This window comes from Monoraphidium neglectum (genome assembly GCF_000611645.1).
Source record: "Monoraphidium neglectum strain SAG 48.87 unplaced genomic scaffold scaffold00160, whole genome shotgun sequence".
Classification (NCBI taxonomy): Eukaryota; Viridiplantae; Chlorophyta; class Chlorophyceae; order Sphaeropleales; family Selenastraceae; genus Monoraphidium; species Monoraphidium neglectum.
In genome coordinates, this window is record NW_014013468.1 from 1 (window position 1) to 24,810 (window position 24,810).

The 24,810-nt window shown below is 60.9% G+C and overlaps 4 protein-coding genes across 4 annotated transcripts; 1 reads left to right on the forward strand and 3 right to left on the reverse strand.

The window, feature by feature from the left end:
* Positions 1-3,479: 3,479 nt before the first annotated feature.
* Positions 3,480-7,973, reverse strand: MNEG_1567 (hypothetical protein; the record flags this gene model as incomplete). Its single annotated transcript, XM_014049945.1, has 14 exons — positions 3,480-3,607; positions 3,797-3,836; positions 4,134-4,222; positions 4,495-4,641; positions 4,985-5,107; positions 5,333-5,455; positions 5,729-5,788; positions 6,090-6,167; positions 6,395-6,522; positions 6,758-6,845; positions 7,092-7,214; positions 7,482-7,534; positions 7,694-7,737; positions 7,948-7,973. Coding segments are annotated over 14 exons (1,250 nt in total), but the record flags the coding sequence as incomplete, so codon positions are not given.
* Positions 7,974-9,322: 1,349 nt separating this feature from the next.
* MNEG_1568 (hypothetical protein) lies at positions 9,323-14,315 on the reverse strand (the record flags this gene model as incomplete). The annotated part of the gene is made up of 15 exons (XM_014049946.1): positions 9,323-9,400; positions 9,665-9,772; positions 9,994-10,033; positions 10,219-10,307; positions 10,629-10,688; positions 10,946-11,041; positions 11,287-11,409; positions 11,618-11,740; positions 12,053-12,118; positions 12,372-12,449; positions 12,684-12,811; positions 13,121-13,208; positions 13,481-13,653; positions 13,993-14,036; positions 14,245-14,315. The coding sequence occupies 15 exons, from the start codon at positions 14,313-14,315 to the stop codon at positions 9,323-9,325; spliced, it is 1,365 nt and encodes a 454-aa protein (XP_013905400.1).
* A 934-nt stretch (positions 14,316-15,249) lies between these two features.
* On the forward strand, positions 15,250-15,594 carry MNEG_1569 (hypothetical protein; the record flags this gene model as incomplete). The annotated part of the gene is made up of 1 exon (XM_014049947.1): positions 15,250-15,594. One exon carries the CDS (start codon positions 15,250-15,252, stop codon positions 15,592-15,594), a length of 345 nt encoding a protein of 114 aa, XP_013905401.1.
* A 1,691-nt stretch (positions 15,595-17,285) lies between these two features.
* On the reverse strand, positions 17,286-21,828 carry MNEG_1570 (hypothetical protein; the record flags this gene model as incomplete). Its single annotated transcript, XM_014049948.1, has 10 exons — positions 17,286-18,204; positions 18,422-18,645; positions 18,877-18,943; positions 19,109-19,296; positions 19,462-19,477; positions 19,683-19,807; positions 19,991-20,287; positions 20,485-20,715; positions 21,027-21,298; positions 21,606-21,828. 10 exons carry the CDS (start codon positions 21,826-21,828, stop codon positions 17,286-17,288), a joined length of 2,562 nt encoding a protein of 853 aa, XP_013905402.1.
* Positions 21,829-24,810: the final 2,982 nt, after the last annotated feature.

Sequence of the window (24,810 nt, forward strand, 5' to 3'; positions counted from 1 at the left end):
CTGGCGGGGTTTCCTCGTAAGTCCTTGAGGGGCTGGGGGCCTCGCTCCGGTTGCCAGCTTGTGGTCCCACCACGTGCTGGCGGCGACGCCGTGTTTGGGGCGGGCTCGGGCGGCCGCATCTGGATTAGGATTAGGATTGTTACAGCGTCCCGCAGTCGCCCGCTCCTGGAGCCATCCAGGCTCATGGGATTGTACAGTAAAGCACCAGCCTTGTGTGACTGAGAGTCAGGTGGCTACCGTGCGCCGTTCAAAGCAGGCGTGCACGCATCTGCGCAGGTGTCGTCAGTCTCTCGTGTAACTTCACATGTTTAAAAAAAGGGGCAAAAAAGGCCGCTGCGGCGGCGGGGCCGGGCCCTGCAGCAGCTGCAACGCCCACGCCAGCGCCGGCGGCCCCGGCGGAACAGGCGCTGCGGCGGGCCTCGGACACCGCGGCAGCGGCGCCGGGCCGGCGGGTCGAGGAGCCGCCCCTGGCGCTTGGGCGGGTGGCCGCTGCAGGGGATGACGGAGCGGAGGGGCCGTGCCTTCCCCCGATCGAGCCTCAGGGGCCACGCGTGCTGGACAGTGCTGACGGCCACCTCCCGTCGTGCCGATGCGAGCCCTGCCAGAATGCACAGCGCTTCCAGCAGGCGACGTCTCTGGCGGCGGGGCTCACAGCCCCCTATCCGCGGTGGCGCCGGTGCCGGGCCTGGGGCCATCCTCAGGAGCCGCAGCGCCGGCGATCGCTGGGCCGGGGGTCGCAGCCGGCGCAGACGCAGCGCCCTCGGCGGAGGCCTTGGAGGCGCCCGCTGCGTAGATGAGCGGAGCGGGCGGCCTGGAGCCTGCCCCGGTGCGCCCCTCGTTCAGCACCATTTCAGCCGGCCTGGCTGACAGGGACTCAACCGGCCCCGGGCAGGCCCGCAGCTCAGGTGGCGGCGCCGCCCCTGCTGGCATCAGTGGCGAGCGAGGGCGCGATGCCGCCAGCGGCTGAGCGGCCCCACGTCGCAGGCCTCGCCTGCCCGCCGCTTCAAGTCCCATCACCTTCACCGACGCCTCGGCGTGCGCCTCGGGGCGCGTCCCCGCGCTGGTCGCCCCGCACCCGCTACCCCGCACCCTCGGATGAGGAGCGCGGTACACGGCTGCGGGGGCCGCGGAGCGCTTGCGGACCCTGGGCCGCGCTCGCTAGGGCTGCAGGCCCCGCGTTGATAGGTTCATTACATGTCAGTTAAGCGGCTGAGCTTGCCTCGTCTGCGCATCCCTCGTAGCTTTCCGGACACGCCGTTCCCGGCGGGCTTGATCTCGTGCACGGGTCGCCCTCCTTGGCTCAGCCTGCTGTCGGGGCGGAGGAAGTGTCACCGCTGCCGTGATAGTGTCCCTGCAATTACCATGGTCATTGCTTGCTCTCGGTTGGCATCGCGCGGTGTTTTGCGCCTAGTGTACGGTCCCCCAGCGGGGCCGGGCTTTTTTTATAGACAGTCGGTTACACGGGGGTAGCGAGGTGCCGAGCACCTGCGTGCAACTTGGGCAGCTGTATCTGCGCGGGTGTCGTCACTCTCTCATGTAACTTCACATGCATGAAAAAAAGCCCGCAAGCTGTTTCTTGTCCTGCATGGATCGCGAGCTCACCCCCCCCCCTTCGACGCGGGGCGCTTTCAAGGCGGGGGGACAGGGCTGGCCAGGCGCCGGCTTTCGGGCCAAGCAATTGCCTGGGTTTTCCCGCAGCCGCAGCCTCGCTCACAGTCCCGCAATGATCACTGCTCCCTCTTATTTGGCATTGCGCGGTGTTTTGTGCCCGGTGTACATCCCCCCGGCGGGGGTGGGGTTTCCTCGCAAGTCCTAGAGAGGCTGGGGGCCTTGATCCGGCTGCCAGCGTGTGGTCCTTTTTGACAGACATTCGGTTACACGGTGTGGTCTAACCGCGCGCTGGCGGCGACGCCGCGTGTGGGGCGGGCTTGGGCGGCCGCATCTGCGCAGGTGTCGTGAGTCTCTTGTGAAACTTCACTGTATTGTTTAAAGAAGCTGGCGAAGGCCGAGTTGGCCTCCTGCTGCTCCTGCCGGCGGTTCGCTGCATTCTGTCTGGTCTGATACAGAAAATCAGACGTAGACCATGTGGCCAGTCACCGAGAGCAAGGATCTGGCAGACACACAGGTACCAGGCAGGCCTGCGGCCGCAGGAAAGCCCGAGAAACCGCCATCTTTCAAGCCACAACGCCGCAACCTTTCCCCCAATCGCAAAGTCGTTCGGGGCAGAGGGGGGCAGCCCGGCACCACATGCAAAAGCGGGGGGGGGGGACCCATGCAAAAAACGCGAGCGATCAAAACACGGCATGGGGCGCGCTAACCCGCAGAACGTACACGGCCACAGCGACTGCGGGGCAGGGGCGCGCACATATCTTGTGTGACCGGTGCCATGCAATGGGCGCTGCAGCGGCTGATCAACGGTTTTGTGGCCTTTGAACTACCGACAACGGCAACCCTGCGCGGCCGCTGCACGCATGGCCATCTCAACCTCAGGTGGCGGCTGCAGGCCGCAGCGGCGAAGGCGGCGCTGTCCTAGGGGGAGGGAGGCATTACATTTGGATGCAGATCGTGTTACACATGCTCTGAGTGAAACTAAATCGTTCTTCAAACCCTGCTCAAGCAAAGGCCTTGAGAGGCCACACGCCAGAACAGTGCGCCATCCCGCGCACGCCGAGCGCAGGCCGGGGGGCGCGGGGCCCTGAAGACAGCATCATGCGGCAGCGGCGGCGGGTCACGGCTAGGCCCGGGGCAGAGTTGAAGGTGTTGTTGGAGACGGGGCCCGGTATGTGAGTGTTCAAGGGTGGCGGTGGGGCTCTCCTTGCTGACGACGGCCTGGACAAATAAGTCCAACATGGCGTCGCAGCAGCCTGCGTTGCACTGCACGGCATGCCCCTGCGCGCCAAGGTGGCGGGGCGCTGCTGCACCCCCATCGGCGGCCTTGGAAGGACCTCGCAAGCACGGCGCTGGACGCGGCTCTGCCAGGGCTGGGCCACGCGGCGCTTCGCTAGGCTCTGGCGCCGCAGGGAGGTCCTGATGAGGCAATGCACAATGTACCGCACGCCACCCGGACAAAAGGGCGAGACGCTCCAACCCCTGAAAAGCTCAGCAGACGCAGCCTCCCAGAGCGTTCTGGTGCTCCCTGCATTGCGCGGTGTTGTCATCTAAATCCTGAACAGATCACGCCGTGAAATCCGGCTGCTGAATCGCCGTCTTGAGCCGTGTCCAGGTGCGCCCCCGCACGTTGACAGACCGCACACCCTGCGCAAACAGCAGGCAGAGTGGAAGATTGCCATGTGCTCATGTGTCTGACCCAGATGCTTCAAAGACTGCAGCGCCGGCGGCGCGATAAAGCATTTGACTGTGTCTGCAACCAAGACAAAAAAGACATGCGTCCCTACCAGGCCCCTGCACTTCCGCATTCCAGCAAGAACTCCCAAAAATTGCGAGCAATGCTGTATCGCAATTCTCCATAGGGAGTGTACCCAAAGCAGCATCGCCTTGCCTTGTTGAGGTAGCGCGTTGGCAGCAGGACGAAGTGGGTCTTGAGCATTGAGACAGAGAACCCTGTGTAGGCCGCGAACGATGCGTGGACTGCCCCTTGTCCAAGGACCTGTGAAGCAGGGCAGGAGGAGGATAATGCTTTGTGCATTAAACACAATGCCAGGATTGTTGGCACTATGCACAACCTGTATGTGCCGGCTGCAGGGCACAAGCAGCAGCAGATTCAAACCGTGTGCAGTCGCATGATTGCAAGCAAGATGAACGAATCAGCTGCAGAGGTCGCAACCTGCACCCGCACCTTGCAATATATGCGATCGCTGGGTGTAGGGGCTGTGGCCCTGTAGACGTGGGGTGCAGGTCGGCCAGAGGCGGCACACAACACATGGTTGGCAAAGCACGATGATTGTGCATGGGAACAATGATGGGTTGGGGTGGCTGGAAATCATACTCAATTTTTGGCCAATAGCATGGCCTGGCCGGGTCAAAAACGTGGCAGCAACATATTGTGTGTGCATGCATTTACCTCTGATTGGCCACGCCACCCATTGACTTTTTATAAAATCCAATTCTAGGCCTGCTGTCTGGCACCGCAGCACCTTGTATCAAAAGAAAGTGTCACACAATATAGCCCGCACCTGATGAGGTAGGAGGGGTCTATGTACTTGATGTCGGCCTGGTCCTTGAAGTGGCCCTTGAGGGTGTCTCGCAAGAACACGCCGATGTCCTGGGGACCGGGGGGGGCGGGGCGGTGGAATAGGTGCACTTGAGGCAGGCGTTTGGGAGATAGGGGGGCGGATTTGAGGCGAGCTTCAGGCATGGCGTTTGAGGAGGGTGCAGACGCAAAGCGCACGAGCTCGCCGACGCTGAGCAGACCAAAAAGTGCATGCAGGTCTCTCTGGGTTTGGCCTTGCGGCCCGCTAGTGCCCCGGCGCACACGCAAACATTTTCAGCAATGCAACTATCTGCGCCTCCAAGGATCTTGATGCCGGCTCTCACCTTCAAAATGGCGTATCCCTGCTTGTCGATGCCCGCGCACTTCTCCTCCTGCCCCACGCCCTCAGCAACGCAGACCACGCAGTGGCCCTTCTTGTCCAGGATGGCCTTGATGTGGGCAAGAAGCTTGGGCGAGTGGACAGGCCCCATCTATGTTGTGGGATGGGGAATGCAGGGATGCGGATACCGTGTGGATAGGGGAAGGTTGAGAATGACTCAGCAGGTGAGGTGAATGAGGTGAACGCTTTCTCAGAAGTGCCGCAGCGAGCCTGCGTGCCTGGCTGCAGTAGCAAGCAGCGCTGTCTGCTGAGTCCAAAGGCTGCCCATTTGACATTGTAATGCTGTCACCCCATCCTGTAACCCCCACCTCACCCCCACAACCACAGCTTCTCACCCGCACACATTTTGAAAAACCATGTTTAACCATGCATCCATGCGATACGCACACACGAACACACGCATGCATGCATGCATCATGCGTGCTCAGACAAACCTCGGGGATGAGGCAGATGTCAACGATGCCGCTGGCCAGGGAGGCCTGCATGGCTATGAACCCACAGTTGCGCCCCATCAGCTTGACCAGCCCGATGCCCCTGCGGCCGCTCATCGCCTCCACCTGTGCGCGGACGATATGGATTTGTTTTGTAAGTAGGGCCCTCTCCGTGCTACATGCCTGGGATTGAAGAAAGGAGCAAAATGGAGCATGCTGGGGGCTGCATGAGTTTGCAGCCCCCAGCCACGAACGTCTGCCATGCGTGCGCTTGACGGTTTGGCGACGGGAGGACGCCGGCGCCGGCAGTCGCAGCGCACCTAGGGCTGGGCAGATTGCTGCGCAGCCCACCTTTGCCGCCAGCAGTGCGCGGTGCGCCTCAGCCACGGCCGTGTCAAAGCCGAAGCACTTGTCGATGAGCAGGATGTCGTTGTCGATGGACTTAGGCACCGTCGCCACTGTGCAGATCACCCCCTGACCGGTTTGCCAACGTGCCAATTGCGGTTTGGAAAGTGGCTGAAAGGGCGAAAGTCACGCGCTGCTAGGGGCACACCTGGGGCTAGCAGCATGTTGAGCATGATCAGGATCTGCAGATCTATGAGCCTGGGACTGCCCTGTGTGGGGGACGCTGCTGGGTGCTGGCATCTGTTGCAGGCACAGCAGCACTGCCGCCACCGGTGGCCACCGCCACTGCAGCCTTGGGCAGCACGAATCACAATTCAGCCCCCCTCCCCCTGCCTCTCGCACCTGCCGCTCGAGCTCCTCGGTGATGGCAGCCGCGGCGTGGTTGCCGCCGTTGCCACCCACCTGATTACAGGTATGGGTGCGGAGGGGTTACGGCGCTAGTGTGGCAAGGTGATTGATAACTTTCATGCTTTTGAGAGCCGCAGAAAGTGAGAGACTACTGCGGGGCAGGTCACCAGTTGCAAGTCTCCTTCGAGCATGGTGGAGGCCCAATCCAGCAAAGGAGAAAAAACACAGCTTTCAGAATTTGTTGATTTGCAAAACCAACTAAGCAGCAGTCACAGCTGTATGCCTCCCACCCTGGGCCACTTTTATGCAATGTATGCGGTCAGAGGCAGCGGCTCGCTGCCAGCGGCCCGCTCACAATGTAGAGCATGTTGACGCCCCACAGGTCTATGCGCCTCACGACCTCCTCAACATTGACGCCGCCGCGCGAGGTGCCCTGGGGTTGGAGAGTGAGATGCGCTCCAAGTAAGAGGAATATGCAGGAATTGGTGATGCGTCCACTTGCAAGTGGTGGAGCCCCGGTGCTGCCAGGCAGTTGGAGGCACATTTGTGGCAATAATAGGCCTTGCAAATTTGGCCATTACGCAACCACAGTGCTGCGAGCCAAGCGCGTTTCTGCAATCGGTGCTCGCCCCTGCAGCTATTCTCGCACTGCAGGCTCACCAGCATGGTGCCGCCCTTGAGGTGGATGCCGTCCACGGCATGGCGCGTGAGGGTGACGGGCTTTGCGCCCTTGGTGTAGAAACCCGACAGGCCGTACTTGATGCCCAGGATCTGGTCCTCGGCCACACCTAAAGCAAGATGGGGCGGTGCCGCGGCTGAGGGATGACTGGTGTTTTGAGGTGTGTCTCAGGAAGTGGGAAGACCAGCACATATTGCAGGTTGTGGTGTTTCAAAGGGGGGGGGAAGACCGAGTCAGTTGCAAGTTGCCAGAAGTAGTGTTGTGCATCACAGCAGTGCTGCACAGCTGACTATAGGTACAAACGGCGGCACGCAGTCCGGGGCCGCATGGCAGCGAGGCCGTACCGTAGTCTGTCAAGGTGAACACAATGTTCTGGACAACGTCGTTTGTGCCTGGGCAGAGGCCGTCGCTGGTCACGATTGCCGCGGTCACCTTGGATGGACAGTAGTGAGGGCGCATAAGCGAAGTGTTTGTGAGTTGGTGGCGCCTCAATGTAAAGATTCTCAAGCGCATACAGCAAAGCCGGTGGCCAAAACGGTTGCCAAGATAGGCGTGCGATGCGTTATTGCTGCAAAATCAGGTCGCTGCAAAACGCGCCTGATGAGGCGTCGCTGCATCACACCAGTGCATCGCACGACGTGCTGGCTGGAAGCACTGCCCACTCGGATGCATCCTTACCTGTGCTGGGTCGAAAAATATCGTCTCTCGTGGTCCGCTGCGGATGGCCCACTCAGGGAAGGTGGCGTCCTCATCCTCCTGCAGTGCGTCCATCACCGCCTTTGGCGCCTTCAGGCCCGTCACCTGCACACAAACATGTTGTTGGCATGCGGTGCGCCGCGTACAGTGTGAAGCCGCTATGCGGCGCGCACAAAAGGAGCGCTGACTATCTCAGGCGCTGCGGACCGCCCACGAGCGTCGAGTCACATGCATATCAGAGCAGCTTGCGGCTGGCTGACCAGCCCCCAGGTTCTATGCAGCACTCGTCATGTGGGGGCCATGAAGACACGCTCAAGCAGCCTGGGGTTACGCCAAGCCGGTGGGGACCAAGCAGCGTTGGGCTGCACACACCTTGTCCGACTCGTAGATAGCTGTGTGCAGCCGCACGCGGTCGAGGTCACCCACTGCGGCGTGCAGGACGATCGGCGGCCATTGTACATCAAATGTGTGGCTCGGTTTATAGCACGTGCGTGTTGCAGCTTGGGGCAAAGGGAGTTCAGAACCCGCAGGGTGAAATGCTGCTGCCTAGCTGATGATGCGCAGACACCCAGCTGCTGACTCACCAAACCCGCCGCCCGCATTGTTGTCCTTGGTGAACGGCGAGGGCCTGGCGGAACGTGATCCGACGGGGTGGTGGGTTGCGGTGCTAATGCCGACCAACCTGGGGTGCTGCGCCATCTGGGCTGGCCAACCTACCAGGCGCTTCAGCAAGCTCAAGCAACCATCAAAGAGAGGCAACTTAAGAATTATCACTGCTACTGCAATGATGTGCGGGGGTGGTCCGGCACAGGTTTATCTAGAGGTGAGACAATCGCACCTGGGCTTGAGGAATTCACGCAGCATCTCGACCTGCAGCGTGTCTGCGCGCCATGATGAGCCCGACAGTGTTGAGGGGGATCGGATACTTTGCATGTCGATGCCATGCAGCCGCGCATGGTGGGTTTTGCTGGTTTGCTCAACAGGTGGGCCTCACTGCACAAGAAGACCGCACAAAAGCATGCCACTGTGCGCGTTCGCCAACCCTACCTGCAGGGTGGGTACCCTTGAATCCCGAACGAGCGCCTGAAATCGCAGGCCCGCCCTGCTGGGGCGCCGACACGGCCTTGATCGCAGTTCCGGTCTGGACGTGCCGCGGCACACTGCGCCAACATGCAACGTCACCGCCGCCGATGCTGCTGCCGCGTGCGCGCTGCACTGGCGCCGCCCCGACCACGAGTCTTTGATACGAAAGCATGTTTCTTTGTAATAGATTTGTCAAGTTGATCAGATGTGTTAGACGAAGATCGGACACGGCTCCATATGATACAGTGAAGGTCCTGCTAGCGGCGTGATGATTAAATAGCTGGAAGTTCCTGCTCTTCAAGCTGCAATTGCGTGCGAGCGCCCGAGCTGGACCAGGGTTGTCGCGAGGGGTGCCGCAACGGTTGGTGTCTGGTGAGTGACTTTGATGAAAGTGGTGTATAACATAAGTGACACACGGACGTATTTGCAACCGGCTTCACGGGCTGCAGGTGCCGTGCGATATCATACGGTAGGCGACATCCGCAACTGTGACAGGTGCTTCGGTGCTGGAGGCTGCATTGATGCATAGGCCCCATGCCGGGCATGGGTGTGCCCGCTGACCATTTGCACTATTACCCCGGACCCTGCAAAAGAACCATGCTGATGCTGTTGGCTTTATTGTCACTTGCCAGCATCAGTATGATATTGGCGGCCGGATTGAGAAATCCTTCACGTGTGGGAGCTCAAGGTGTACAGGAGGCGCATTTGACGCTTTGCGATACACCGGACTGCGTGAATTGATTACTATGCCAGTGCGGCTGGTGATCCCTCACAGATAACAATGATTACCATGCTGATAACATGCATGCAGGAGAAGGGGCGCCGCAGCCACTGGCGGCAGCAGCTGTCTTGGCAGAACGTCCAACAACACACAAGATCGGCCGGCAATCAAAGCAAACAGACTCGCGGCGTGCAGAGGAAGTACAAGCGGGCCGCAATAAAACACACACATGTAGGACAGAGAGATGCAGGGTCGTTTGGATTAGCATGCTGGGTGCATGCATGCCGACAGCGCCACGCGAAAAGGGCCCACACGAGCTCTGTCAGCAGGTTTTAGGTGCGGACCGTTATACGGGGCTATGGAATCTGCCCCAATCAATGGATGCAGCAGCGGAGGCCTGGGATATGCATCAGTGCAAATCCGGCTGGTTGATGGCAGTCTTGAGCCGGTTCCAGCGCCGTCCTGTGGGGTTGACCTTCCTTGGGGCCTGCAAGTCGGGCGAATCGCGACACGGTATTGGCGAGCGGCTCAAAAGGGCTGGATGCGCAAGAGCTGCGCACGTTTTCAAGAATGTAACACCAGGTCAACTTAAATATTTTTCAGACATATTCTGTGCTATTTCTGCTGTTTATGCAATCCCTCAAAAATCTGGCACAGCCGTAAAACCCTCCTTCACAGAGTTCGTGCTTGCGTTTGCAAGTGGACACCCCCACGCCGCCAAGCCCCAGCACTCGTCCCCGCCGAAACCCACCTGAATGATGGTCTCTATGGGCAGGTAGACATAGTGGGTGTTGACCAGCCCTGCGGTGAAGCCGGTGTAGCCGGAGAATGCGCCGTGCACGGCTCCCTGCCCAAGGACCTGGGCAATAGAGGAAGAAGAGGGACTCAGATGTCCTTACATTCAAGGGCACGTGTGGTGCCAGAAAGCGAGGTGGTCATGGCTCAGCAGGCAATAACTCCGGATGGTGAGCAAGCACGCACAACCCTGTTATGGCCTGGGCGTGGGGGTAGGGGGGCGGAGAAGGGTGCACACGGCGAGCCCGGCCCCTTTCCACGACTGCTAGAGCCCATCTCATTCACCTTGCAGTAGATGCGGTCGTTTGAAGTCGTTGGAATGGACCTGTGTTCAAGCAAACAACGGTTCAGGTGACTCACCAGCAGTTAGCAGTGGGCCGCTCTACACCCTGCACTGTTTAGGAGGGCAACCAACTTGTCCAACCCCAGCACGCTGCCGAGGCAGCACCCAGCGGACTCAAGGATCTTCAAGGCATCCATGAAACCGACCTGCAGCACCGACAGCCGCACCTGATGAGGTAGGAGGGGTCTATGTACTTGATGTCGGCCTGGTCCTTGAAGTGGCCCTTGAGGGTGTCGCGCAGGAACACGCCGATGTCCTGGGGACGGTGTGTGAGAGAGCAAGAATGTGTGTGTGTGTGTGCGTGTGTGTGTGTGTGTGTGTGTGCGCGCGCGCGCGCGCGTTCGCGCGCCTGGTCGGCTTGTCAAATATAGTTGGCCTGTTCCTTCAATAGCATGGATGGGATGCAGCTTGACATGCAGCAGGGGGGTGTGGGATTCAAGTGAGGCATGGACGGCGCACATCACACAAAAGCCGTGCTTGCGCGGGCCGGACGCCGCAAGCTTGCTGCCAGCACGACAAAGTGGCCACAACCGCTGCCCTGGAGCCAGGCCCCTGGCTACTCTGCATCTGCTCACACCTTGAGGATGGCGTTGCCACTGGCGTCGGTGCCACCCTTGCCTTCCTGGTTGACCAGGTCCTGCGGAAGTGGATGCCAGTGAGTGCGGCGGTCACCTCACACATGTGGTGTGCATACAATTTGTGTGCATACCAATACATCAACCTTGCCAGTATCCACCCTCTTCTGCAAAAAAACATGAAGCCCCTGAGGTCTCTTTGAACATCCATCTCAATGCTTCTTGTGGCCTGCAGCCGACAATGATGAAGGCGGACCCCGAAAAGCATTGACGCCAGCCTCGAGACAGCAAGACGAGACTGCACGTGCAACCCCGTCACCTGCCCCGCCCCCTCTGCGACGCAGATGACGCAGTGACCCTTGCGGTCCAGGATGCTGCCAACATGGGCCAGGAGCTTCTTCTGGTCAAACTTGATCTGGGGTTGATTATGTAGAAAGGAGCAAAGGGCATGTTGCATTCAAGCATACAAATGCCAAACCTCCCGCTTGCAAACAGCATGTGTGCACAATCTGGAGCCCCTCCAGCAACGCAATTCAGGCGCCAACCCTTCCTGTCATCCCCTAAAAACCTCTGTGGTTCTCACCCTCAGTCCTGCCAAAACCATCTGCCGCTGGCAGCCCCGCCCTGCCCCAGACACCCTAACAACCCAGCCCGCCTGACCTCGGGGATGAGGCAGACGTCCACCACCCCGCTGGCCATGGAGGCCTCCATCGCGATGAACCCGCTGTTGCGCCCCATCAGCTTCACGATGCCCAGCCCGCGGCGCCCGCTGGCGGCCTCGACCTGATGTTTTGGGTGAGATTCACGGGGCGGGGGCTTGTGTAAGAAGAGTCACAAGGCAGCGGATCGGCGCACTTGCGAGTGGCAAAGCAGCAGGGTACGTAGGGAGCGGGTGCAAACGCCAGTTTGGACTGCAGCATAGCATGGCGAGGAATGAGGAAGCTGTGACCCCCGCGAGCACTGCTGCAGCAGGCAGTGCAAGGACGCACACCTTTGCCGCGAGCAGCGCGCGCTGCGCCTCCTCGACCGCCGTGTCAAACCCGAAGCACTTGTCGATGAGCAGGATGTCGTTGTCGATGGACTTGGGAACGCCCGCCACGACGCACTTGACGTCCTTTGAAATGTGAGGAAAGGAGCAGGAAACGAATTTGAGTGCGCCATGGGAGGTGTAGTTGTTGGGACCATGGGTGGAAGCATGCACAGGTAAGGAGGCTAATACTTTGCAAAGTGGTGCTTGATGGTTGGGGTAGCTGACAGGGTGGCGATGGCGCAGCTGCACGAGCAGGTGCCTCTCACCATCAAAGCGCTGGGCCAGGCACATGCGTGCACATGCGCGCGCTTCATACACGAACACGAGACTAGGCACTGTTTGTGTGACACCAAAACCCTGGCGAGTGTCAAGGCCCCGTGCATGCCCCCTGTGAACTCTCGCCTGCCGCGCAATCTCCTCCTGTATGGCGTTGGCTGCCGCATTGCCGCCATTTCCGCCCACCTGGTGGGCAAAGCGCAGCAGGATTGCGTATCATCAACATGGCATTGCACAGCGCCTTTCCAATTCATGCCAGCCTTTTTCACAACAACACCGCCAAGTGTGATCACCTCCCATCAGATAATCCCTTCTAAACCCGATGGAGGTGCCCTTTGGTAATGAGCTGGACACGGCGTCACCCTAAACGCAGGCCAGCTTGGGGAGCTGGACGCACGCAGGAGGGCCAGGCTCAAGCAACAGCCCAGCAGCCGCTCACCACAAAGACCATGTCCAGGCCCCACAGGTCTATGCGCCTCACGATCTCCTCTATGTTTGCACCGCCGCGCGAAGTGCCCTGCAGATAGCATCCCCGTGCAGTCAGGTGGGCAGATATGGTGGGACAAGATGAGAAGGGCTAGATGCTGGACGCAAGAGGACCGCCTGCCTGCCACACACCAACACAGCGCGCCCTTGCCATTGATGCTCGTGCCTGATGCTGCAACCAGGTCCTGTCATGCGCGCCCCGCGGCATGTCCCCAGGACACTCCATCAGGAGGCGCTGGGGCTCTGGCAGTCCTGCCGCCCTCACCAGCATGGTGCCGCCCTTCAGGTGGATGCCGTCCACCGTCTGGCGCGTCAGGGTGACGGGCTTTGCACCCTTGTTGTAGAAGCCCGCCAGGCCATAGCGGATCCCAATGATTTGGTCTTCAGGGACACCTGGCAATATGAGTTGCATTGTTTAGGGGTTTTGAAGGTTTGGCTGAGCAGTCTCGATGGCATGGTGTTTTTTGAGCTGTTGGTACCAGGGGGCAAAACACCTGCATATGTGCGCGCATGCGTTTGCGTGCATGCGCGTGCACGTTGTGAAACCTGAGTATGCCTGGTTCGTGGATGAAGAGGTAGAGCTGGCTGCCTGCCAACCACAACGTGCTAGGGAAGCACCCTCCGGCAAAATCAAAGCAAAAGCCTTTGAATTGGGATGCAGTGGCCTTGTCAGCCAATGCATAGGGAAGCATCGAGCCGCACCATAGTCTGTCAATGTGAAGACAATGTTCTGCACCACATCGTTCAGGCCAGGGCACAGCCCGCCGCACGTCACGATGGCTGCCGTCACCTGGATGCAAGGGGGTGCTGAATATTGTTGGCTCGTGTTGCCGCCAGAGGCAACCGGCTTGGGGCCGGCTCTTAGCAGCACAGGTGCAAACCGCTCTTTGTTGATAGCATGAGCTGAAATCCCCAAGCCTGCCTGACAGCGCTCACAACCACAAGGCAGCAAAAGCAACGACCGAACCCTTTGGCACAGCGAACAGACCCTGTGCTGGGATGTTCCCAGGCCAGGCATATTTGCGATATCCCCTGAAACCTCTCGCAGGCACCAGGCCGCACCTGGGAGGGTTCAAAGTAGATCGTGTCGCGCGGCCCGCTGCGGATGGCCCACTCTGGCAGCATCAGGCAGGTGTCATCCTCCCCAGATACGACGCCGTTGCCGCAGGCAGCCCCAGACGAGAGCTCCGACTCGTATTCCACAGTGTGCAGCCGGATGCGGTCCTTGTCGCCCACTGCGTTGTTAGCACGATTAGAGTTTGCAGCAGGCTGATTGCTTGTGTGCTTGCCGACTCAGCACGGGGTCAGAGGTGGGGTGGGTGTGATGGGGTTTTGCATCTCTGCGCTAAAACTGCAGGAGCGCTTGTGAAACATATATCAAAACAGACGCTTTGAGCCACATAGCAAGGAGCTGCGGGCATGTGGCAACGGCCGGGCGCTGAGGGAATGCTAGGGTTGCGGCCTGTGCTAGGGTCGCTGTACGCGCAGTGGGCGTGGGGTTTGGGCACCCAGCTTTCAAGATTTCTAATGATTTTGAGACTGGAGAGGCGCTCTGCAATACAGCGAACCCTCACCAAAGCCGGCGCCCGCATTGTTGTCCTTTGTGAAAGGCGAGGGCCTGCAGACCGCAGGAGGCACACAGCCGCACAGAGAGGTACGGTTTCATGGACAACACGGCTTCGTGGGGTGCCTCCGCCAGAGCATGCAGCCTACCGCCCTCCTGGGGCCGGTGGGTTGACTCAGCAGCTGCCTCCCGGTCGGCAGGGGCGCAGAGCAGCTACTGCCAGCAGGCCGGGGGCGCCGCGGCGCAGAACTGTCATACCAACCTGGGTGTCAGCTTGTGGCGCAGGGTTTTGACCTCAAGGATATCCAGATCTGGGCACACAAAGGTTTGCATCAGGCCAGGGCACAAGGGTGAAATGGTGTGGCATTGTGTGTCAAATCGAGCTGCTGCATGCGAGACGGGCCGTCCTGTCGTTCCATTTCCATCAAGTCGAACAACGCATTGATGAAGGCGGCTGATCCAGTGAAGCATGACGCGCATACTCGGCGCCTCCCTGCGCATCATTCGCATCGCACCGTCCAAGCTCGCGGCCACGCGGCCAGATGTGTAGGAACCCGTGATGTACGCGGGCTGCCCCAGCGCCCCCGCTGCGCTGGGGGCGGCCGCCCCTGCAGGCTCCGCAACCGAAGCGGGCGCCGCCGCGCTCGATGAGAGGTCCTCTGCTGTGAAGTGGACGGTCGTGTCCTTTGCAGGACCGTCACTGGGTGCGGCCGCCGCACGCGGCTCCCGGATCGACCGCCGGTCCTCCCAGGGCCACCACCAGCTCATGGCAACCGGCAGTGGTGCCCGCCGCGGTGCACAACGTACCGCGGGGCGTGCGCCCGCCGGCCTCATGCAGGCCGAGCGTCCAAGCTGCATCACAAATGCCCCTTGAAACAACCACTTCACGACAGTCAGTCACGCGGTATTCCCAGATGAAAAGGGTAAACGGATCAGATCCTTTTCGACAAGGTGCTGTAAACCTGCCAAAAACAGGCTGTAATGACGTAAGTTGTCTGTTCATGAAGGTTTCTACGGTGTTGCGCCATTCATATCCCCTGAAAAGGCAGCCGTTCTCGCACCCACCTGAGTGCCTGGGCACCCGCAACCCGTGACATCTCCTGCGGAACGAGCACAATGTTCTTGCTAGTCTACCCACAAAAGCCAATCTCTTAGCTATGAAACTTAGCCGCTTTCTACTTTAGTGATCTCAGGCCTTTGCCAGCTCGCCAGACGCGCATAGCCTCCCAGGACATCAGCATTCGGCACGCAGTGACGGCAGCACACCATGGGGTGGTGGCCATTCAGCAAAGGCCCGGTGGAGGCCAAGCCACTGCCCAAGGCGCGGCAGCAGCAACTTGACGAGGACGCGCAGCGGCTAAAGAAATTGCAAACGGCGGCGGCAGGCGGCGGCAGTGGCGATGCCAAGGCAGTCGCAGACATGTTCGCGTCGCCCGTACCGCGGCCGGCCTCGATTTTTGAGTTCGGCAAGCCGGTGCCGCTCAGCAGCGACCACCTCGTCGGCAACTGCGCCGGTGACAATCCGGATGCAATCCAGGCGTGCACGTGGACAATAGAGCCGCTGCAGGGCAAGTCACGGGAGAAGCGGCCGGTGTATAGGATTGAGTTTTGAGGCCGCCGCAGCCGTATTGGCGGCCCCAGCCAGTGCCATGTGGTGTGGGGCTTTCCCGGCTCTGCTCGGCGCATCACCGTTCGCAGGGCTGGCGCTGCGCACCTATGTCGTAGGCTTGCGCCCTTGAAACAGTTACTGTTTGTGGTACTGCGCGGCGCTTGGCGCAGCTTCGCTGGACCATCAGCAGCAGCGCGCTGTACGGCGCCACTTTTTATGTGGTAAGCTGGTGAAGTGCAATGTTCAGGCGGGGCATCTCACAAAACGCCCAAGAGGCGTCACTGTTTGTCGGCGCGCCAGTGCTGCGGCGTTGCTCTGCTGCGCCAGTCATCGCCTACTGGCAATGCTGCATGCACTCTGCTTTAGGCAAGAGCGCTGCAGCAGCAGATCCGCTGGGGCCATTGGCGGCTGTCTCCTTTTTGCGGTCGCCACCACAGCTAGTAACCTGCCGCTTTGCCTTGCGATGCAGAGCCACCTCAACGGTTTCAGCTTCCAAACCGTTTTGTCTGGGCGCAGGGCTTGCTATTTCTTCCTGTTGGTTGTTTTATGTTGTGCCTTTGTAAGCACGCAGCTTCTCATAGGAGAATTCGGCGTGGCAAATTCCCACGAACTCCCTGATACCTGCACCGCAGCCCATGCAGCAGCACGAAGAGCCCTCAAGACTTATGGCACTGGCTGGCAGGGCAGCACTGGCAGGGCAGTTAAACACACTTGATCAGCATTGCTTGCCTTGCTGAGTCAGATAACAACAGGAGGGGCACAGGCGGGGTGCCAGCTGCAAGCTGTCGCCCAGGGTCCCCTAGCTGTCATCTTTTTTGGCATCAAATGTGAGGTGGCAAATCAGTTGTGTTATGGTGAACGCCCAAATTAGGCACATTGTACAAGCTACAAAGCGGCTGACTATCTACGTGAGTTTCCACCCCCAAAAAATGAGAAAGGATCAAATAAGGGTGGGTTCCAGAGATGCAATGCTTTGCAGCAGGTGATCAGCTGGTGAATTGTGTGCAGGGATGGTATGGCCTAAGGGTGAGCCGATTTGGCAGCACAATGCGCGCGCGTGTGGGGGGGAGGGGAGATGTTCCTAGTGTGGTGCAGCCAAACATTGCAAAGCACCTTCAGGGGTCATTTTGTTTTATGCGTTTTGTAGAGTCCCCGGCCATTAAAAATCATCCTCCTGCCACAGCCTGAGAGAAGCCCGTGCCTGGGGGGCGTTTGAGCAGCCCTGCAGGGTTATGAAAGTGCACAAGGCAGATTGGCTGCCGGTGGTGCGTGATGCGCGCCTTGAAATGGTGTAAGCACGCAAGGAGAGAGGCGTATGCAGTGACGGGATGGCACAGGGACCTGCTGTGAAGAGATTCCACGCACCACTGGATGCGAGAGTCATGCGTGGCAGGGCCCTGCTGTGTCGAGAGCATCCGACAGCGGAGGAGAAAGAGCGAGTTTGTGGATCCATGCAACCTGCCCCTAGCACCCGACTTCATGTCTCCTGCCTAAGCACGCCTAAGCCGTGGGCGGCAGACGCTGCTGTGTCGTCAGGCTGGTGTCGAATCGCTCTTGTTCCCTTTTCAGGGCTGTGGGGGAGCCCTAGTGCATGGGGGCTGCATCTTGGTTTTGCTCTTGCCCCTGCTGCTGCGGCGGTTGGACCTTGTCTCTCCCTCCGCATCCTTCTTCGGCTGCTGCTGCTCCTGCTGCTCCTACCGCTGCGCCTGCGCCTTGCGCGCGGCTGCGGTGCTGCGCGTCTCCCGCCTCGGCGGGCCCTGGTCCCCGCACGCAGCCGCCACAGGCGCGCTTGAGGGCCCACCAGTACGGCCGCCGCGCCGCGCCGCCACCCCGCCGGCTTCGCGGCCCCCTCGGCCGCGGCTGCGCGCAGCGACATCGCGCTCGTCCTCCTCGTGTACCTGCTCCTGCTGCTGCTGCTGCTCCTGCTGCTGCTCCTGCTGCTGGTCCTGCTGCTGGTCCTGCTGCTGCTTGTGTTGCTTCTCCTGCTGCTGCTCCTGCTGCTGCTTCTGCTGCTGTGCCTGCTCCGGCACCTGCGCCTGCGCCTGCTGCTGCATCTGCTCCTGCTCTTTGCCGGCGCCGTCGGCGCAGCTGGCCTGCCCTGAGTCGTTGTGCAGGCCCACGCCCCCGCCGCTGCCCTGCATGCTGGCCGGCATCCAGGCAGGCAGCTGCCGGTGCGCCCGTGAGCGGGCGATGGGCACGGGCGGCTCCGGAGCCACCTCCGCCGCCGCGGCCGACCCAACAGGCGCGGCGCGGGCGCGCGCATCACCCGCGGCCGCAGCCGCACAATTGGAGGGCCCTGCACCTGCGCCAGAGGCCGCCGCTGACCTGGGGCCCGCCGCCGACGCGACTCCTGCCGCCTCGCCTTCTTCCCCGCCGCTCAGCCCCGGGGGCGTGGCCCCGGCCTCGCCCTCCTCTGCCAGCCGCTTCTCCGCCGCCAGCTGCCCCAGGAGCGTGGTGGCCGCCAGCTCGTCCGCCGCCAGCTCTGCCGCCGCCGGCTGGGCGTCCGCCTCCAGCTGTGCGAACTGCGCCTCCAGCGCCGGCTTGGTGAGCGCCAGTGAGTTGAGCGCCGCGGCGGCGGTGGGGCGGTCGCCAGGAGATGCGCTCAGCATCCACCTACGCGTTGGCACCAGTTCAGAGAGCGGTGATCTCAACTCAGAGGCTATTGGCAGACAATTTTGTGCGTGGCAAGGAGCAATCGGATGTATGGACTCCCGCCAAAACCCAGGTGATCACTGACGCGTAGCTACCCCAACAGCCCCCAAGGGCCCTGCAACCAACAATCGCACAGCGCGAACGAGGTCCCCGCCGCCGACCGGCCGCAGCAACTCACAGGACCGGGACCCGCAGCTCATCATTGTGGTCCAGCCCCTGGAACACGTGGGCACGCATGGCATTGGCCTGCGCCAGCAGCGCGGCCTCGCAGGACTCCCCGCCTTCTACGGCCTGGAACCTGAACGCGTCGGCCGCGGCGTCGTCTGCGCCGCCGGCCCCGATGTAGACACCTCCCAGCCTGGCGATGGTGTAGATGATGGTGCCCGCGCTCCAGATGTCCGCCTGGTGTTAGTGACCGGCGCAGCGATGGCTCAGAGGGGGCATCGTGCACTTATGAAATTGGGTCAGCAGCCCATGGATCAGCAGCCCGTGTGCACCCAAGGCCCCGAGTGAAGCTGCTGCGAAGCCTTGTCGTAGGGCAGCCCCGCTCAGCAACCCCGCAGTGCGTGAAAAACGCTGTACAGGGCAAGGAGGCATACGCGCGCAGGCCAACTGCGCCGCGTCAACGCTCACGGGGCAGGCCGCAATGTCGCCCGCCGGCACGGCCTCCACGGATTGGCGCCAAAGCTCCGGGGCCGCGCTGCGGGTGCGGCAGGCTGTTGTGAGTCGTCACGCCCCCCCCTCAGTCGTCGGGTGGTGCTGCTGGCATATTGAAACTCCAATGCTGGCCAGGTCCCCTGCTACTCTGATGGCAGGCAGGAAACCACCGCGTGTGCTGGCGGCCCGCGTGCCCCGGCGCGCTCACCGGCGGTAGGCGGCGCTGGGAAGCAGCTGCCGCGCAGGCGTGCCCTCGTCCACCAGGTCGCACAGCACGGTGGGCGCGGCGCAGCTGAACCCGTCGATGAGCAGGCGCGAGCCGGCCAGCTTCTCCGCCAGTGCGCTGAGGCCCGCGCCGCTGTTAGCGGCCTCCGCGATGGCGGCGGCGTCGACGCCCTGAGGGATCGAAACGGCAAATGGCTGGCGAGGTGGGGGCAGCTGGGGATGCGGCGGCATGCAGATCAAGTCATGCATACAGGCATGAGGCATGGTCGAGATGAGGCTGCAGGGCAAAGCAGCAGGTAGCATGCAGCTCCAGGTGCCAGCTGCCGCGTCACTGACCTTGTAGATGATGTCGCTGTGAGAAGGGGCGAGAAGCGCGCAGTGCAGGGCAAGTTAGACACAGGGCTGGACATGGCTGGGGCTCCAGCCTTCCCAGTCAGCTGTCAGCCCCTGGGAGCACACCTTTGAACCAAACCGTGGGGCAGCGCTGTCCACGAGCTGGGCCCACGCCCGCCAGGCTAGCGAGCGTGCAAAACGGACAGGTCCCAGGCACTGCTCACCTCAGGTGCAGAGCGCGGTGCGCAATCTCGTGGCCGTGCAGCTCCTGCAGCGCCTTGAGCAGGCTGGAGCCCAGGGTGAACGCCAGGGTGGCGCCCAGCATGTCGCGCGCCCTTGGCAGCTCGACCTGCACCAAGGGCAGATGGGCCAGCATGGACGCCAGGTGGGTTTTGCAATTATGTTGAGCGATGCAGCTGTGAAGCAACATTGCAAATGCAGGGACACCAGCTTTGACGGCCCATGCACACTGACGCACTGCACCTGACTGTGTGCCCCGTGCCAAAAGCGAGCATGCACGCCCGTCGCGCACCCGCGCACTCAGGTCGCTGAGGAACGTCTCCAGGTCCGGCCCCATGGCCATTGTCGACACCACCACCGCCGACGCCCTGCCGGACACCGCCACGGCTTGCAGCGGCGCGGCGTACCCCTTGCCCGCCATGAAGGAGTGCGCCAGCAGAGAGCCGACGACGGGCATCGCTGTGGCGGGGTCCCACGGCTGCAACATGGCCGTTAGCTGGAGGCTGCCAAGCACGTGGCGGATGCGCAGGGGCATCGTGGTGGCGTCAGCACCGCTCTGCTGCCGCAAGTCGACGACCGGGTCTGTGAGCTGTGGTGGCGGGGGAGGGGGCAGGAGCAGATGGATGTCAGGAGTGAGCAAGTGCCAGGGCTTTGCATGGCTCCCAGAAGCAGGACAGGGTCCGATTACGCAAATTGGACGACTAGGTGTGCGAAATGGCGCAACCTGAAGAAAGGGGTAAATCGTACCCCAAACAAGCCGCTGACTCAAGATTCAGCCTTACTCACAAGGTCGTCCTCGGCCATCACGTTGATGATGCCAGTGCTGAGAAGCGTGGTCTCCAGCACGTTCGCCGCCGCGTCAAAGTCGAAGGAGCCGTCGTCCCGCACGGTCTCCCGCATGAGGTCGGACTGCTTCATAAGCAGCTTGATAATAGGGTCGCCCGCCGCCTCGCTGGCCCTCAGCCTCTCGCGCGTGGCGGCCTGCAACGCCTCTGAGTCAAAGGGGTGCATGCAGGCCTACATGGAGGGCGCGGCGGCGCCGGTGTGAGGACACCAGGCATGGGGGCGGGGCGAGGGAGTACTGCAATAAGTGACGTCAACAAATGGTGTTGGCGGCGGCGCCACAGCTGTTTCCGGCAGCTGGGGCTGGTCCCTTGTGAAATGCCTAAGTATAAGGATAACAGCAGGGGCCATGTGATCCCTTGCGAACGGCCTCCTTAAATGGCATATGAAACACTTCATGAAAGGGCCCTGACACAGCCCATTATCCCCAGAACCTGCAACAACCAGATGCACCATGACACAACTCTGATCCATGCATCACCTACCAGCAGCTTTCGCTTCAGGGCCAGGGACGCGAGGTCCTCGAACCCCTTCATCAACTCGCTCTTGCCGTGCGGCAGCCGCAGGCCCGCGCGCCAGCCGCTCCAGCGCTCATCCGCCAGGAACGAGGGGGCGAGGAACACCATGGATCTTAGCGTCTTGAATTGCAGCTCGGACGGCTCCGCCTCGGGCAGCTTCTGCTGGGCCGGGTTCTCCCGGGGGCTGTCGGCGCGCTGCGCGTCGTCGGCGACCAGCGTCTCCATGCCCTGCATGCGCCCTGGGGTTAGTAGTGGCGGTGTGGGTGGTTGACGGAGTGGGAGCCGCTGGCTGGTTCAAGCGGACGTGCCGGTGCGCATCAATGCAATCAGGGCCAGACACGGTGCTACTTTGTGGCTGGGGGGTCGAACCTCCTAAGGAAAGGCGGCATTGCAATGGCGTGCCAGGACCTGCAGCGCCCGGAGATCTGGCGCGTGCTGAAGCTGCTGACATGCACACGTGGCAGGTGCTTGGCAGGCAGCTGGTAATGCACGTCGCGAGTTCCGTCCCATCGCACCCCGTGTGCGCTTAAGCGGCTGGCGGCTCACCTGCCACAGTGCCGGGCTGGCAGTTGGCCAGCAGGAATTCGGTGCCCGAGTGCAGCAGGTTGAGCAGCGCAGGATCAAACAGCTTCAGCAGGGTGGCCTGAGTCTTGCCCGCAAGCCTTGCCGCCACAGCCGCCAGCTCGCCGCCCAAGCGCTCACGCGACTGCGCCGCCTGCGCCACCGCCGCCGCGCTGGGGCCACGCCTGGCTGTCCCGCGTGCGTTCATCACTGGCTCACCGCCTGCCGCAGCGGCGGGCAAGGCCCGCAGGGCACGCTCGAGCTGTGCCGCACGCTGCAGGTCTTCCTCGCCGCGGCGGATTGAGAGGGCGTCTGTGGTGGCCCTGAGCTCGATCGCGTCGCGCACCATCATCATAGCCAGCTGGTCCGCCCTGGCCCTCAGGAACTAAGGTTGTTTGTGGCGGAAGGCGCGTTGCGAGGAGAAGCATGAGAGGAGAGTGGAAAGAGGGAACATTGACATGCACAAGGACCCGCTGGGAGTTGTTGACACCGGGAATGACATATTGAGGGACTCTAACAAGATATTGCATTCTCCTTGTTTTGTTGATATTGGTGATTACGAGGGTTGCGTAGGGCATGGGGGTGCCAGCAGCGCATTGCGATGGCAACTGCACCGCATAGACGGATGCAAAGTGGCCCCCCCATTCACCCGGCCAGCTGTGTGACACGGCCAGCTGTACAATCATGCATGGTGCGCATGCCAGCATGCTGCAAGGCGGGACCCACGTCTGGTCGAAAGATGAGCGCGAGCGCGAACAGCAGGTCGAGGCTGATGTAAACGCCTCCAGACCGAACCAGGTGGTTTTTCAACGCGAAGGCAAGGTCAGGCACAGTTGTGATGCCCCGGGATGTTGTGCATTTGATTAAGGCCAGATGAAGAGCCTCCTTGATGGCTACGATGGGGTTGGTCGAAGCAGGCGGAGCCGAGGGGCAAGGGAGGCAGACAGCAGTGAACGTGAAGTTCAGGACTAGCGTCCTCCGGCCGCCTCGAGCCACAGAGCGGGTGCGGCGCAAACGTGAGGCCTGTGCAGGACAAGCTGAGCGTGTGCAGGACATAAGATCACAGTGAAATTTGGGCGGCAGCACAATCCAGGACAGGTGAAAGCTGCTGGTGTGGGCTGTCGGCAACACGCCAGCAGCAAGCGCGCTGCCAGCGCTGCGCCGCACCGCGGCAGCGCGGCCCTCGGTGTGTCCCCAGGACATCTGCTGCTAAAGACTTCAAGCTATTAGCCAGGTTTTTGAGCTCGTCGCTCGCCTCCATGGCTCAATCCGGGCGATCTATAATTCGCGCCTATATTATTATCGATGAACAGTGTGCGTTTGTGTGGGGTGAATCTAACGGTGACACGACTGCTATATATTATTCTGTGGGCACCGAGTACCGGTAAGAGTCTTGAGCTGCACGCCGGCAAGGGAGCGATCTCGGAGGTGCACAGTCCAACTACTCACAATGTGCAGATACATTACTGTAAGCTGTTATGGCGGGTGCATCCACCCTGACTTGCAAGCCAATCACCTACTCGCAGTAAGATTGTTGCATAATAACGCTGCCAGGAGGATTCAGGTCCAGCAAGTGTTTGGGCAAACCTCAACCAAATCGTATCCACACTTGCATTTTTTTGTGAGAGCCAGAGCAAACACATGATTTGGGGTCAGGAGTGGCGCAACCCGATCAGCCATGCATGTCCCTTATCTTTTAGCTTGTCACCTGCAGCTAATTTCTGACCGGCATTTCTTGATCGTTACCTACCTTCCTTTGCCGACCTGCATTGTATGCCCCTCTCCTTCATCTCTGACGTAGATACATCTACGGCTGCTTGCAGATCCCCATGTGCTTGCCATGCATTCCACGGTAAAAGAACCAGCATTGTGACAGGGCGTTGAACCTTGCAGATCAACCTGATAAGCTATACGCTTGGTTGCCGGATGGGTTCCTGGCCGAGACTTCGGCATGCTCGCGCCTCGTCACGCAAGACTGATGTGCCATCAACGCTGTGATCCAGGCCCACGCGGACTGCCTGCATGCCCTGCTATCATGGCCCAGCCAGCCAGCCGCTGTCAAGCAGATTGTGTAGGTACATGTGCCTGGCAGCTTTTTGAGTATGCCACACCAACATGCCCACCCACCTCTGCGCTGCGGCCGACAGGGCCAAATCCTTGCAGTGCAGGCGCGTCAGACCTGGCTGAAAATTGAAAATGCGACCGCACTGCAAACTGCTGCGGCTGACGTTTGCAGGTATCTACAGTAGGATAGCAATCAACGCTAGCTGCCCGCTGCCCATCAGCGTGGTGCGCGTGTACATGCCAACCCCGCCTGACAAAATATCCTCGTGGAAGCTGTCATTGAAGTAGTGCGCGTGTGCACCTTGGTGTTTGCTTGGGCGTGCAGTCCCTGATCACGCCGCCCGGCATACAACACAGCCAATACCATGGCCACCCACAACGGTGGTACACTGCCTCTGACTACGATCAGCCCATAACATAGGCTTACACTCACTCAAACAAAGCGACGAAGTGAGCACATCCGCAAGCGAGCACCAATCCTCGAGGTTGCAGGCGCCTGCTTGTAGCCACAGCAGCTTCCAGTGTGCCAAACCAGGCATACCACCATCCACCATGTGGCCTCAAACCTACAACATACTCCGCATGCACGACACACGGTCACACCAGGATTGTCCAAGTTGGTGCAGGCCAGACCAGGCATGGCCTGACGCCAGATTAGGCATGACCTGAGGCCAGATCAGATCACTTGACGTCCACCAGCTCGACCTCAAACTCCAAGGTGCTGTTTGGCGGGATGCCGGGGAGCTTCTGGCTGCCGTACGCCATCTGTGGAGATTGCGCACAACACACGGCGCCGCACAAGTGTCAGCATGATAGCAGCCACAAATCAGGACAGTGAACCACACAGTGTACGCGCAGGTGCTGACCGTGCTGACCAGGCAGCCAGGCGAGGAGGTGCCAATCGGCTCCGACGGCTCAGATGTGCAAGGGCGGGGTTCAGCAGCCCGCAGCTGGCGCATTGTCTCACCTGCGGCGGGATGACCAGCTTCCGCTTGTCGCCGACCCGCATGCCCTCCACACCCCTGCTCGCGAGGGTGCAGCGAATGAACGAGTGAAACCGGGGTCATGTCTTACTCAAACGACCTGATTTCAAAGCGCAGTGAGCCATCAGCGCCCCTGGATCTAT